Source organism: Gymnoscopelus braueri (assembly GCF_963280865.1).
Source record: "Gymnoscopelus braueri genome assembly, chromosome: 13".
Lineage (NCBI taxonomy): Eukaryota > Metazoa > Chordata > Actinopteri > Myctophiformes > Myctophidae > Gymnoscopelus > Gymnoscopelus braueri.
Genome location: NC_137615.1, coordinates 22,024,991 through 22,040,873, shown reverse-complemented (window position 1 = coordinate 22,040,873; position 15,883 = coordinate 22,024,991). Strand labels below are relative to the sequence as shown.

General features: G+C 40.0%; 1 protein-coding gene across 1 annotated transcript; it reads right to left on the bottom strand.

Moving 5' to 3' along the window:
- Positions 1-6,937: 6,937 nt before the first annotated feature.
- Positions 6,938-10,426, bottom strand: 42sp43 (P43 5S RNA-binding protein; the record flags this gene model as incomplete). The annotated part of the gene is made up of 9 exons (XM_080448211.1): positions 6,938-7,254; positions 7,800-7,853; positions 8,251-8,480; positions 8,708-8,788; positions 9,205-9,278; positions 9,715-9,803; positions 9,899-9,995; positions 10,088-10,164; positions 10,304-10,426. 9 exons carry the CDS (start codon positions 10,424-10,426, stop codon positions 6,988-6,990), a joined length of 1,092 nt encoding a protein of 363 aa, XP_080304337.1. The 3' UTR covers positions 6,938-6,987.
- Positions 10,427-15,883: the final 5,457 nt, after the last annotated feature.

Genomic DNA, 15,883 nt, shown 5'->3' with positions numbered 1-15,883 from the left:
GTACAAAATATCTCAGAGGTAAATTAAAAATTTTCACTGTGCATGACTGTCCCCCTTTGAGCTTAATTACGCTCCTTGTTCTGCAAATTATACGGATGAAGGTTACGCGGCTATTTGCCATGGAAAAACATGGCCTGGCCCTCCGGTCAATGGCAGTGCAGCAGAGGTGATCTAACATTGTGGGAAGAGGATTGGGCTCATGTGATGCATGTGCCCAAATTTATCATGCTTTACACAGCAAAGAATGTAGGTGGACATTGCAGTCACTTAAAGACGGGGTGCCGTGATTTTCAATGATTCCCCCCCCCCCCCCCCTAAAACATGATCATCAGGTATTATGGTTATACTAGGAGGAAGATTTTTTTCAAAAAAGTGTACAGAAAGTGTTAAAATTATGTTTTTATGTGGACACGCCTCCAGTTCATTAAGTATACCTGGTTCTCACCTTAGCACCTCCCACCTGAACCAGTCCCTCCGCCTCCTCCTACAAGACCACCCACCTGTCCTAGTCCCTCCTCCTCCTCATGCCCACACCTGTTGTGTTATGATAATGAGGGGGAGGATATATTTCTATTGTCATTAAAGCGCTGTTTTTCTATTGGCACGTTTGACCCTCAAGGTTTCAGCCTCCAGGAAGAAACTCAAAATAGTCAGAGAAGACATAAAACACCATAAAAACACCACCCCCCTGGTGGTGTTTTTATGGTGTTTAATGAAGTTAATGAAGTTCTATCAACCTCATAGACACATGAAAAACAGAAAAAGTGCAAAACCATGGCACCACCTCTTTAACATGATTACATAACAGCAAAAGGTACTACTACAAAATAAAACATAAATAGAAAAAAAATCAGTAGTATCTTAACCACATTAACCAAATCCTTTTTTTTATCTAAAATTTTCCAAAATAGCAAAGATTGCAGTTCTACAAGCTCACAATGTGTCACAGTGCTACTCATGAGCTTGTAGATCGGCTATTTTAGCTATTTGTGATATGATGATGTTTTTAGAGTTTAAGTGGTTAATTAAAATATGAATGCAACACCGTTATTGTTTCATAACACATGACATTTGGACATTATGTTGGGATCTGGTGGACATGGACGAGGAATAAATAAATGGCACCATTTCATGCTTTTTCATGCCATTTAGTGACAGATTTTAAGCGGTAGATGGTATTTTGCCGTGGAAAGATGCTACCACAATCATCATAAACATGCTCCTATATCCAGGAGGAAATGAAATTCTCCGTGCTTCTCTACACTTCTAAACTGTACAATGTCAATACATTAAAATAATAATACCTCTCCTCAGGCTAACTTCAAAGCATTCTCTTCACTTATAGCCCAGAGGCTTATTCTCTGCAATTGGAAATCCGATAAACCTCCATCACTCACGAATAGGGTCAAGGATGTGCTATCCTTTATACCATTAGAAAAGCTCAGGTACAACAGATACAAGTCTCGCCAAAAATTTATAAAGGCCTGGTCCCCTTTTCTTGCATTCACCCTTTCTCTTTTTCTACAACTTTATGTTAAATTATTTACTACTCCTTTTCTTTTTCTTTTTTCCCCATTTATAATTATTGTTTTTTTTGTGAGGGAACCGGGGAGGGTGGGGTATATGTGGGGTTGTACGTATGTCTTTATACTTGAAAATCCTATAAATAAAGTTATAAAAGAAATATCATGCATTTATAAGGAATGTATTGATAGAAAAACAACTGCCTTCCCATTCACCCTTGCTGTGATGGATATATTATAAATTGCTCTTTTGCTCCATGTGTCTCTGAAAGAAGTTCAGCGTACCATTCCAAAGGTCATCCACTGTAGTACTGTATATGGATAATTGGTGTGGCATTTCAGACATGGCCAGAGAGAGAGAGAGAGAGAGAGAGAGAGAGAGAGAGAGAGAGAGAGAGAGAGAGAGAGAGAGAGAGAGAGAGAGAGAGAGACAGAGAGAGAGAGAGAGAGAGAGAGAGAGAGGCGTGTGCGTGTGCGTGTGTTTGGGGGATATGGTCAACTTGAACCCTAGCATCCCTTATCTGGGGGGAACGATCTACAAGCTCACAATGCGTCACAACGTGATGTGGCTATTTTCAGAGATTTGGTTCCCAGAGATTTGGTGTAGAGGGGGAAAAAAGAGCCGACCAAGTACAGCGCCAACACAGGTCAAGTTTACTATGGGTTTAAGTGGTTAATACGGTACATTCTTGCTCTCGTCAGTCCTGAGCCAGGCTCTGCATGGGATACAGAGTCTGTGTGGGCACTCTTATTGCGCCACTCTTCTTGGCTCAGTGCTAGATGTCCCTTAAAGGGATAGTTCACCCAAAAATCTATTACACACCCCATGAAGCCTTGAATTCATAGAGATTTTTTAGTTTTGGTCGCATTCCTTAGCCAATAATTTGATGACCGGCGGAAAGATGCTAATGTCTCCGGTAGGAGACTCAAAGTTGACATGTCCATGGAGTGTGTAATCAATAGAAAAAAAGTCATTTTGGGGGTGAACGACCCCTTTAAACCATTTAGGGCGGGAACCCCTATTTGTAACTAAACCCCCCAAAAAAATGTGTAATTTTTGAATAAATATTTGAAGTTTTTCCAGAAAACGAAATGGTCTAAATGGGTTAAGAATACAATTAGTAATCCGGCAGTTGAGAAAAAACACCTAATCATTGGGAAAGACATTTCACAGGTTTTGAACACCAGTAACCTGTATGAGTCCCATTTGTAACAGGTTGCATGCCCCATTGATAGATAAAAATGTTTATTTAAATGCTTATTTCCTTACCATATTTCCATATAACCATGGAAACAAGAATCCCTTAAATTCCCTAAACCCACTGAAAGGTAGTGCCTCTGTATCCCCAAAGCAGCAGTGCTACAAATGCACTTAACGCCAGCAAGTTGATTACAGGCGATTATTCAAAAAACGTTTACCCTGAACCATGCTGACTGATTCACTTTCATCAGTTTGTCCTCAGTCCTCACACTGCTAAATAATGCAATGCATTTAAATTGTGCTTTTTGACGCAGCTGGGCAAAATACTGCTCTGATCCAATCTCTTTGTAAATTACATTCTGTATCAAATAAAAAAAGAAGTCTCAAAAGAACCACAGGTAAGGTAATTATGGCTGTTCCTGATAACCCATTATTGGTACGACATGTACTGTACCTCCCTGATGTGGGGTACATGGCAAATTACACAGGCCAGGTCAAAGCAGGGGACATGCTAGTAATGGCCTGAAACGGGGCCTCAAAAATGACCTTCGGCAGAGCAGCGATGACACTGATAGAACTCAACTGACAGGCTGTTAGTGAGCTTAAATGAGGCTTTGAAATGTACTCTGTCCTGTGCCATTAGGAGCAGAAAACATGATGCAGCCTAATAGACGGCTGTGTTGCCAAAGGACAGTTTGTGTTGAAAACGGTTCAGCACATGCACACATTGACCAATTTAGTCCAGAGGCCAACACTGATATTTTCACAAATTGGTACCACCTAAGGTGACCGTAAAGTTTTTGTATTTTTGTCTTCCTACATGTCTCTAGTTTATATTTTGGTATGATAACCCTTCCAATCTTGTAGCTTAATGGCAGTTATCAGTACCTACCCCTATAGGAAAATGTTATGTATGTGAATCATTTATGAATTCTAGACGATTTTGGAAAGCAATGGTCTTATAAACAGTTGGCCCTAAGATGATTTTACCAGTAGAATCCATTTCTGCTGAGGACATTTTGGTATTGTGCATATTTAATGAGAAAATGTGCATATTTGAACACATTTGTGGAAATAATTACATGATAAATGCAATTACAGCTAGATATTTCAAAAAGTGTGATATATATATGTGGAGATACGTCTGTGACCTACTGGCAATGTGCACAAGCAATTTGGTGCGGATCAGTCCAATGGTTTGCGAGATTAGCTAGGACAAACTGCTACAAGCTGTAGTTGTAATAGCTCGGAGGGAATATGTAAAACATCATAAAGATTGTGCAATTAGTGACAAGTTTTAGATTTTTGGCATGGTGTTAGGTGAGGGTGTAAGGTTTTCAAAAACCACCGCATAAAAGTTGGGCTGGCCCACTAGTGGCCGGTATGCATGCAGAAACTCCAATATTAGATGGGTCAGTATGGTTGAACCCCAATTAATTGATACAAATGTCTTTTTTCAATGGATTATGTTACTATTGGGCATGCTAAATAGCATACTAACAATCTAGGAAGTTTTAAATTCTGGAAGGGCGCCATTTTCAAGATGGCGTCCACGACGGCTGCCGGGAGCTTAAAATGGCTATATCTCAATTACAATTCAACATAAAAAGGTGGTTTTGATGTCTAACCCATAGGGTTAGGACTCAAGGAATGCAACTGAAATCTGTGAAATTACCAACAGTTAATTATTTATAGCTAAATCCAAGGTGGTGTCCCATTCTACTAAATTACTCAAAATGTGTTGAATGTGTTGAGTTGTCCATGAGCAAGACACTTAACCCCTAACTGCTCCCCAGAACCAGTCCCGGCAGCCATCGGCTGGGTGAAGCTGAAATCAATAATGAATGCTGCTCCAGAAGCATTCATTCAAGATCATTCATTGTAACTTCTGCACTACTTACAAGACACTCTGCTGCTTTTGTAGAAGATATGGACAACCATGTAGGCCTACTACAATCTGTGGACTGTGTCAACTTGAGGAATGTCTCAATTCCACATAAAAAAGGAGTCAGAGGATGATGATGAATAGCGATTGTAGTCTGTATAACCCAACAAGTTCCTATAATGGGCTTGTACCTGCTTGGATTACTTGACAACAGTGTGGTTATTTAAGTAATTTTGTAAGTGAGTAATAGATATATCTTATCTTACTTCCCCCTTTCTAAGTTGAATAGTAAAAAACCATTATAAGCTCCATCGTGGACGGCATCTTGAAAATGACGCCTTTCCGGAATTTCCATTTTCCTAGATTGTTAGTATGCTATTTAGCATGCCCAATAGTAACATAATCAATTGAAAAAAGATGTTTGTATCAATTATTTGGGGGTTCAACCACACTGACCCGTCTAATATTGGAGTTTCTGCATACCGGCCACTAGTGGGCCAGCCCAACTTGTATGCTGTGTTTTTTTTTTGAAAACCTTACACCCTCACCTAACACCATGCCAAAAATCGAAAACTTGTCACTAATTGCACAATCTTTATGATGTTTTACATATTCCCTCCCAGCTATTACAACTACAGCTTGAAGCAGTTTGTCCTAGCTAATCTCGCAAACCAAACCAAATTGCTTGTGCATTGTCAGTAAGTCACAGACGTACCTCCACTATTTTTTTCTCACATATATATCACACTTTTTGAAATATCTAGCTGTAATTGTATTTATCATGCAATTATTTCCACAAATGTGTTCAAATATGCAAATTATCTAATTAAATATGCACAATACCAAAATTTCCTCAGCAGAAATGGATTCTACAAAGTCATATAAATGATTAACATACATCACATTTTCCTATTCACCTGTTTTCTAGGCTGTGTGTTTTCCACTTCCTGTCGATTTGATCCAATGAAAAACTGGTCAGATGACCAATGATATCCAATGAAATCGACAGGAAGTGGAAAACACACAGCCTAGGAAACAGGTGAATGGGGTAGGTAGTGATAACTGCCATTAAGCTACACGATTGGAAGGGTTATCATACCAAAATATAAACTAGAGACATGTAGGAAGACAAAAATACAAAAACTTTACGGTCACCTTAGGTGGTACCAAAATCTGGCTTGGCCCCTGGACTAATTGTATTGCATGTTCTTAAACAAAGGTTATTTGAATGATAATTGAGTGTTTGGTTAAAACAAAAAGTTGTGAAAAAGTGTAAGTATTGAGCTCATTTATAAAGCTCCTTTGAATTGATATTGTTGGTTCAAAAGCAGGGGTCTCCCCAGCTCTATAATAAACCTTAAAATACATTTTCAGGTGGGTTGTCAATTTCATCCGATAAGGAGAGGGCACCCATTCATCAACTCCAATTTTGTAGTGTTCCAGTTGCAACTTTGTCTGCCAATTTCTCTTCCGATTGGATAAAATAGGTATCCCAACCTGAAAATGCATTCCCTTTACTAAAGACCTGGAGGGAGACTGGTTACTGAAACAAAATTATTTTTTATTTACTATTCTTTGCCTTCAGGTCATTTACTATATGGTTTTGGAATCTGCTTAATTTCTTAAATCAAACTCAGTGCCAGGAAACATCTGAAGCTGACCTACCCCAATTCAGCCCTTCAGACATTAAAAATAAAGACTACATAGGCCTTAAACTACAGAAGTCACTGGTCAAAGTAAACACCCATAGTTTTACATAACTCACAATTCAATGAATTAAATACAGTATTGTGTATCCTTTGAGCTGACATCAGTGTCATATACAGGGTATGAGCATATATGAGCTTCTACTAGACAATGATTAAGTCAACAGAATGTCAGACTAAGCAAACTGAACTGCTGTGTGAAATTAAAGGCTTGGTCTGCTTTTAGAGCTTACAAGACCGTCTGACAGGTTTGTAATTCTAATTAAAGACTCAAACCACATTTCTATTACAGCAACAGATGAAAATTCATGTAATCAGGGAAGTTGAATAAAGAGGTTCAATCAAATCAGGTTCAAACTTTTTATTGGGTCATGTCATAAACTCAGTTATACAAGTTTCCTTAATAAACGCTCCAACTTTGAATCTTGACAATGTAAAGCTTAACACAAAAAAGTTTCTTTTCAACTAATCAATGACCATCACCCAAGGTCAAAATGTAGTAATGTAACCAAAAGACCCAATATACATTACACATTTCTTATAATTCAGAAATCATTTTTAGATTCTCAAAACATCCATTTTTCTTCTACTACAAATTAGACATATTTTTAGATTCTCAAAACCTAAGGAAAACAAAAACTTAATTCATACTCAAAGTAGTAGTAGCTTAATTTAAACTGCAAGTGGCAAGACTTCAGGTTTGGGCTCCAAAAGGCGCTGCTGTTTGAGACTGAAGAGGTTCCGCAGATTAACCTCTGGGTCAACGTAGTGAGGGATCTTGCGCTCATTGAAGAGGCCTGAGAGGTTGGCCTCCACCTTGGCACGTCTGGAGATCCGCAAGCGCAGGGCAAAGAGGTGACGCAAGTCATCTTCCACCAGAGGCTGCCGATGCTGAATATGGAGACGCTTCTGCCAGGACTTCTTTGCCCGCTGCCGCTTCTGTCACCAAACATTTACAGACAGAGCAACATTGTCAATGATCGATTATGAAAAGGGAACGAAAACTAAGGTGCAAATAAGACTTTCGGTCAAATGTTTACTGTGTTGTTAAGTAGTATCAAGCCGTTAAAGTTAGATTGAATACCTGGCTCATAGGGGTGTGCCGATATATCGTCCCGCGATATGTTTTCGTGCCGATATGTATCGTTTTGAAAAAAATATATATCGTTTTTTTCTTTTAAATCAGGCATGCAAACAGCCCCGAGGTGAAAAGGGTGACAACATGTTGTTTTTTTGGGTCAGGTGTCACACTATTGCCCTATTTGGATTCAAAACGGCTATTGTAGCTGAAAAGCTACAAGTTCGCATATCTGAATAATGCAAAAACAGAATTATTTGTTTGCATTTGCTTTTTTTCTCCCCCATATATTTTTCATAATAAAAAAAAGTGCGTATCGTATCGAAATCGTATCGAAGTTGTGAGCCAAATATCGTATCGTATCGTTTGGTGAAATTAGTGTATCGGCACACCCCTAGTGGCTCACCTTCTGAAGATTGGTCCCCGGGTCATGGTGAAGGAGGTGTCTGGTCATGCTCTCCTGTTAGACAGAACCAGTAATGCGACAATCAGTGTTACTGCATTCATCCGCATTACTGTGAAAACTAAGACTTTCAGTACAAGCTTACAGGACAAGTAATGGAAACAGGAAATTGGGAGACTATATATATTTATATCTAGAAGCAGCACTATAATCATCCAACAAACACCCTTCACTGCAGTATGACGTGCATGGAGCAGTTAAAATGTGCCATTTAACTACATAAAATTAGTACAAATTATTCAGCAAGGAGGGCTTCCAACCGAGCGCAAAAAGCAGTTGGGAGCCTTTCACTTCAATTTCACAGAAAATAAAGTGATTGCCCTAAGTGGACCAATGCAAAAATATGTGGAGCCCCAATTTCACATCAAAGCCAAGAGAAGGCCAGCTTACTCACCCGCATGGCAAACTTTTGTGGGCAGTCAGGGAAGGAACAGCTGTATTTGAGCAGCTTAAAGTGCACTTTGTGGATGTGGTGCTGCAAATTGAAGGTTGTAGAAAAGTACGCCTGGCAGTCAGTCCTGGGGCAAAGCAGAACAGGCTTATGCGAGGCATGGCTGCGTCTGTGTCTGCGTAGAGAGTCCCCTCTCTTAAACACCTTCTTACACACCTTGCAGGGGAAAGTGACTGGAACACAAATCATTAATTTAGTACAACACAATTCGACTTATTTCTAGCAGCAGTACAACACATTCGACATCTTATTTCTAGCAGCAGTGGCCAACATACAGAAACCTGAAGGAGAGAGGTCACCTGTATACCTCACCTCAATGAAAATCAATGCAGATAAACATCGCTGAAAACACAGATCTTGGCAACAGGTGTCCCAGAATAGACAGATACAAAGACTTTACCTGGATGTTTCTTTGTGTGCTTCTGTAGTTTCCCCCAGGTGTGTTCAAGGACCTCACAGCCCTCATGTGGGCAGCGGTACCCTGCAGAGACCAAAAGACAGGACAGCAGAAAATTGTCAGTGTTAAGCTAAAAAAGGTTTCCAGTGCAGCTGGAAACTTAGAAAAAAGACTAATCTTACCAGTGGAATACCTGCTGGGGAGTGCTGATTAACCACTTCAGCCCCATATACTTTGCGTATGATGGATAGGGAAAATGGCTGAAATGGCATTTTCTGCCAATTCTTGAAAACATTTAACAATATGACAGCATGCCTAAAATTAGGACCCCAGTTTAAAGTGGTTATACTAAATGTAAGGGGGATCCCATCTTCTCTGGGAATTAAATTTCCTCTTCATGAGTCAGAACAGGTCACATGCAATTATTATAACTATAACTCCTTTAATTATAGCAATTGTGCAAGAGTAGAGGATGAAAGAACCCCTGGAAATTGACCAACCTGTGTGCCTTTTCTCATGGGATTTGCGGGTGGTATGAGAGTCGAATGTTTTACCACAGCCAGCCTTTGCGCATCTGAATGGAAAAACGAGGTACATAAAAAAATATCACTGCTCTGCCAATTCTGTTTTGCAGCCCAACCCAGTTCTTAGCCCCCAAGCAATCACCACCACACCAGTCTAAGATTACATTTTAATGTATAAAATTAAAAAAAGGGATATTTCACTTTCAAATAAAATTTAACACAATTAAAAAAAGTAATGGAAAAGTCACGGCCCCCTCACGCATTAGAATGTCCTTCTAATGCGTGAGGGGCCTTGATTTTTCAATTTTTTTAAAATGTTTGTTTTATTTTAAAGTGAAATATCCCTTTAACTCTTAGACCACTCAGCCCCGACTACAGAAACACAGGGAAGCCACTTATTTGACAAGATTACATTTTTTAATGCTATGGGTTATCAATTTTACAACATGTTTCTATGAATCGTAGACAACACAATTAGAAACCTACTTAAACTGAGCAGTCACCCCATGCTCATTTAAGTGCATCTTAAATGCTCTGCGTTTCTTGAAGGTCAATGAGCATTTTGGTTGAGTGCACTGAAAAAGACAGAAGTTTAATCAAAAGCCTCAATCGTTTGTGCACAGATTGAACGATCATACAAAGGTAATACGGCACCCTCGTGTGGCCAAACCTTGAAGTACACCTCTTTATCTCCATGGGAATAACGCACGTGTCTCTTCATAGCGTTTGGGTCGAAGAAGCTGGTCGTGCAGCTCGCCACAGTACACCTGTACACACGAGGTCAGTTAACTTCAAAGTATATGGGACAAAAGGGGGAAAAGAAACCCGTCTGAAACCCATTAACTTCACTGGCCTGTACTGCTTTATGCCGCTGTGCCGAAGAGCGTGGCGGGTCAGATGCGACTGTTGCCGAAAGCGACGACCGCAGCCCTCAAACTTGCAAACAAATGGACGCTGCGAACATAAGTTTTTAATCAGTGTACTTAAGTACAGTACTTGAGTATACTTACGAAGTTTAATTATACCGAAAAACACAATTGAATTGTTTCAGAATGTTTGGCAAGAAATAACATACCGCTCCGGAGTGCGTCCTCAGGTGTCGTTTCAGTTTCCACTGTTTGTGAAACACTCCATCACAGCCGGCATGGCTGCACGGGAGCACCAGGATTTCTGGCTTCTCGATTATTATACCGTTCATTGTCTCTGGTACTAGAAGGACAAGACCATGGGTCCATGCTGAAATGTATTTTATAGGGTTTGGGGCGGGGTTGCTCATTTGTTAATTGCCACCAGTGGTGTAAAGTAACTAAAGTACATTTACTCAAGTACTGTACTTAAGTACAATTTGGAGGTGTTTTTACTTCTTACTACTCCATTACATCTCAGAGGAAAATATTGTACTTTTTTTTTAAACTCCACTGTCTACAATTATTTGAAAACTTGAGTTATTAGTTTGTGGAATTTTATTATTATTACAAAACATTCAGCCCCTATACATTATTTTAGGCCATTTGAAAATAGCCGATTTACAAGCTCACAATGCTTCAAGGCATTGTGATCTTGCCTAGATCTGCTATTTTCAAAAGATTTTTTATACATTTTTTATACATTTCATACATTATTAGCCTACTTTCTACTTGTGGTGCTTTAAGTAGGCCTATACATTGTGATACCAATATTTTGTTACTTTTGCTCAAGTCAATTTTGAATTCCGGACTTATACTGAGTGTTTCTACATTGCAGTATTGATACTTTTACTGAAGTAAAACATGTGAGTACTTCTTCCATCACTGATTGCCACCTTCCAAATCAATCAATGACGCAACAAGCAGTGAGCAGTGAGCAGTGGCAAGCACGTTGGCATCTTAAACATGATGATGATGATCCTAAACCACTTATCTAAGTTATATCTTCGATTGAGAGTGGTTTAGAATGATGAAGCAAAGCCGAATATGGTTAGACCCTCATTGGGCGTAGGCGTACCTAGATACTGAACTGAACTGAACGCACGCATTGCTGAATGCAAATAGCGTGCATTTTCAAGGTATTGATTGTTGCGATACAGTTTTATACTCAGCAGAGGGCAGTATGTCTCTGTTAAGCTGCATACTACTGGTACAGTTACAGTTGCACACAATTCAGTAGTATAGGGCCATATGCTATAGTTTTTTTTTTAGACTCTGATTTCTATCCTATGCTCTTTAATTGAATAGCTTATTGTCTGCAATATAACTAATGTTGAGAAACAAAACATGTCCACTCTTTATACACCTTTAGAAACGTTTTTACCTAACCTATTCTTGTTCTTAAAGGGCAAGACCACTTTGGTAGAGGTTTGGGTTGTGTAGTTACCTTGCCATGATGTAACTCTAAAGGTGGGCAAGAAAGAAAAAAGAATTGCTCCATTGATTAGAAATTGATAATTCAAAATATGCTCCTCATTGACTTACATTGTACGGTAAAACAGCTCTCAAAGTCACTCTTTTAGCACATAAACGAACGCAAACAAAGTTGATTCAGACAATATAGAACATCACCAAACCCAGTACTGTTTTTTTTTTTAAATACAAATGTCAACTTCCTGTTGATTTTGCCATTTTTAATAAGTAGAAAACCTGGACTGGATCAGCGGATCCGGATCCAGATCTTCAAATAGTAAAATCAACAGGAAGTTGACATTTTTATTAAAAAAACAAACAGTACTGGGTTTGGTGATGCTCTATATTGTCTGAATCAGCTATGTTTGGGTTCGTTTATGTGCTAAAAGAGTGACTTTGAGCTGTTTTACCGTACAATGTAAGTCAATGAGGAGCATATTTTCAATGATCAATTTCTAATCAATGGAGCAATTATTTTTTATTTCTTGCCCACCTTTGGAGTTACATCATGGCAAGGAAACTACACAACCCAAACCTCTACCAAAGTGGTCTTACCCTTTAAGAAGACAGATAGGCTATTACAGAGAGAGAGAGGTCTGAATACTTACAGTAGATTGGTTGTTGCTGTAGGGTCATGATTGATTGTGACATAGGCCTAAGGCTAAAACACTAGAAAAGGCGATGACGGGGTGTTCCCTGTTTAAATTGAAATGGTCATCAGTCCAGATTTTTGGGGTGGTGAAAGCTAAATGGTGATTGGCTTGCATTTCTATAGTGCCTTCATCCAAAGCGCTTTACAATGCGAAAAATAGCCAATTTAACATTGAGGTGCCCACTCTTTCTGTTACCCATTCACACACCGATGGAAGAGGCAATCATGGGACAGCCTAGGTGAGACAGGTATAGGACACCTCCACTATTCATAATTATTTTTAGAAAAACAAAATGAACTGTTAAATTTGATCCCTTTCACCTTCCTTGTCTTACCCCAATGGCAGCATCAACGACCTTCTCCGGACCTCTGGAGCAGTTAAGTGGTTCAGTGTCTTCCTCAAGGACACTTCGACATATTTATAGGCCTGTCACACTTATTACATAGTCGCCTAATCGCAATTATTTGAAATAATCACAATTATTTTGCATAATCGTTTCCATGTTGAAAAATGTTCATATATTTAGAAAAAAAATCACAATGAGTGGAAATAGCAGATCGCAACGCTATTAATGTTTTTTTTTTAAGTATAAAGTTATTAGATAATGTATTTTCTTTGTATATTTAAGTCATTTGTCATTATCTGTCCTGTGCAACTTAAAAGCCAAAAGGCAAACAGAAATGTAATTGTTATTCATATGATGCAAAAACACAATTAAATCGTTAATCGTAATTTTTTGTGTAACAATTAATCTTCATGTAAAATTTCATAGAGTCAGGGGAAACCCAGGATCAAACCCGGCCTCCTGAGCCACTGATGCCCCAGCTGTCTGATGGAGAATAAATTGGCCCCTTGATGCGGCACTCTCCCGTGCAATTCTTTTTCTCACTGTCTCTCTGTTAGTCACTGAGGAGCGAAATGAAATATTCAGAGGGGACTGTCAGAATGCACAATGTGCCTCCATTAGTGAGATCCATTAGAGAAACAATGCTGAAAAACTGAACTGCATCAAGAAAAACCCAACCCTATACACAGCCACATATTCTGTGTTCATTTAACTCTGAGAGTGTAAAGAATAAGTGAGTTTGGGTAAATTTTACACTCAAGTTAGATTAACATTGAGCATTATACTTACTGTGTATGGTTGGTTCATGGTCTGAAACTACACAGCGGCAAAAACAGCCTAAAACATCTCACGTTTCACTGTTGAATTGATTTCCACTAATGGTTCCCACAAGATGGTCAGCAGGCCAATTAGCAAAAGCAATCTTTTGGAAGTTAATTACTTCATATACTGCATGAAACAAGAGTGCCATTTGTGCTTATATGCAACATAGAGTGAACCATGAAGTTGAGAGGGTGACACTTTAATTACCCTGCTGGGCTAGTGGGCTTGCTTAGTATATTATGGAGCATATGGTTATACATGGACAATCTGTTACAGTTAAATGGTCCCTTCAACACCCCCCCCCCCCATCTCCTCATGTGCCTCATATTACAAGATGCTACAGTGTAGCAGGGTGGACATGGTCTCTCTCTCTCTCTCTCTCTCTCTCTCTCTCTCTCTCTCTCTCTCTCTCTCTCTCTCTCTCTCTCTCTCTCTCTCTCTCTCTCTCTCTCTCTCTCTCTCTCTCTCTCCTATGCCACCTCTGCTCATAGTCTCTACCCACTCTATTATGAGGACAACTGACACCTGAGTAATTGAGACAGCTATATAAAGGCAGCAGGAAAATCAGCCTGAGCGAGCATCTCCACTGACTTGTCTCCATGGCCTCTGTCAGCTCGCCTGTTGGGCTTGAGCTTTTGTCTTTAACCAGTTACCAGTGCAGCCTCCAGGTGCTACAACCTGGGTGCACTGATGATCAATGGCCTACTTGGACTGATCTGGGGTTTATGTGTGGCTTATCTAGCCATGTATGGCTACCCTTTGCCTGGGTTGAAAGTGCTGGCCATCCATCAAGAGTGCCGTTAGTTAAATGGATGTTGGCTGTATGGACTCACTACTCCAGCAACCGTCTCTGTGGCCTTCAGTACTTTTTGTTTCTTTGGATTCAATTTAGTATCAGCTTGGTCAGGGGACGGACTGACCAGGCCAGTCCAATATTAAGTCAATATTAAGTGACCTGTTTTGTCTTGTCTCACTATGTTTGCTTCCTTTGTTAGGACCAGAGTTGGGGACTGAGGCTGGCCATGGTGCCCTCCGGTGGTGGTGGTGGTGACCCCCGTCGGCGTGTGCCAACCACCCTTTGCTTTTGTGTGTGTGCCACAGTGCCTGTAACCTCGCGTCACCAGTCTTTCCACCTCGGAGGAAAGCCTGGTATGCGTTACTGAAGACCCATATGATCCGGTCTAGGCCACGCCTACTGAAAAAAAGAAAAAAAAAGAATCCTCTTTCCGGATTGTCGCGATCCGGTTTTGCGGTGCCGCTTTGTTTTGGTTCCCCAATCCCTATTTAAATGGAATAGAATTTCCCCGTGGGATAATACGGATAATACAGACGCTAAATAGTCTCCGGAAAGTACACTCACATTTATATTTAAAAAATCACACCCAGTATGAAGTGGGCGGTGTCTTGCTAGCTAATCACAATACTGAATGGAGTCAACCAATCATGTACAAAAAATAATGAATAATGAATAAGTGATTCACTTAAAAAAATAAAACATTTTTTTTAAGTGCATAGTCCTATTTATAGGGCTATGCACATGTGTCATGTTTCCCTAGCCAATCACAGTCCTGAATAGACTGTGATTGGCCAATCACGGTGCAGGGTTAGGGGGGTACACTGGTGGCCAATCACAGCGCAGGATTTGGTGTGCAAATATCCAAACCTCACATATAGGGGCGGTTTCACCGCCCAAAAATAAGCTAAACTACGCCGCATCAAGGATTTTATAGGACAGACCTATTTTGGGGTGAGACGTCTTTCCGGTTTGTCGCGATCCGGTCGCTGATGACGCCGATGACGCGCCTGGTGACGTAGGGCTACTTCCGCTCCTGACCGGATCATATACCCGAAAAGGAATGCTGCCCAGGCTACTGTGCCTGTGGTTGCCCTGGCTCCTGGAGGTTCCCCCTGCTCCGGGTCGGGTGGCCCTGTCCTTGCTGGTGAGCCCCAAAACTCTGGTCTGTTAGATTATGTTTGTCCAGTATTATTTTTGTGTATGATGCTACAGTACATATCAACGTGCAGCTATTTCTCATAATAATGAAACGCCAACTCGATGTTTTTAATTGTTTGTACAAAATAAAATACAATTGATGCTTTTGTACGTAATCACGCCTCTGCCTCTATCATTAAATGTACAACAAACCTTGTGGGGAGTCATACTGTGTAATCAGGTGCACCTCCAGAATTAGATTGGAAACCATTTCCTATAGGGTGCAATTCCTTAGGTGGCGTAGTTGGCTATATTCATTCTTATCGCCCAGTTACACTATAGCTTTAAGTAGCTTACATCTTGTCTACATACAGTAAGGCATCCAGTTCTACCTACAATTTACAATTTAGGCATTTAGCAGACACGTATCCAGAGTGACTTAACAGAGAGAGAACAAAGGGGTGCCTTGAAGAAACTTGGATACCAGGTAAACAATCTTCATAAACAACATGCTACCTAAACT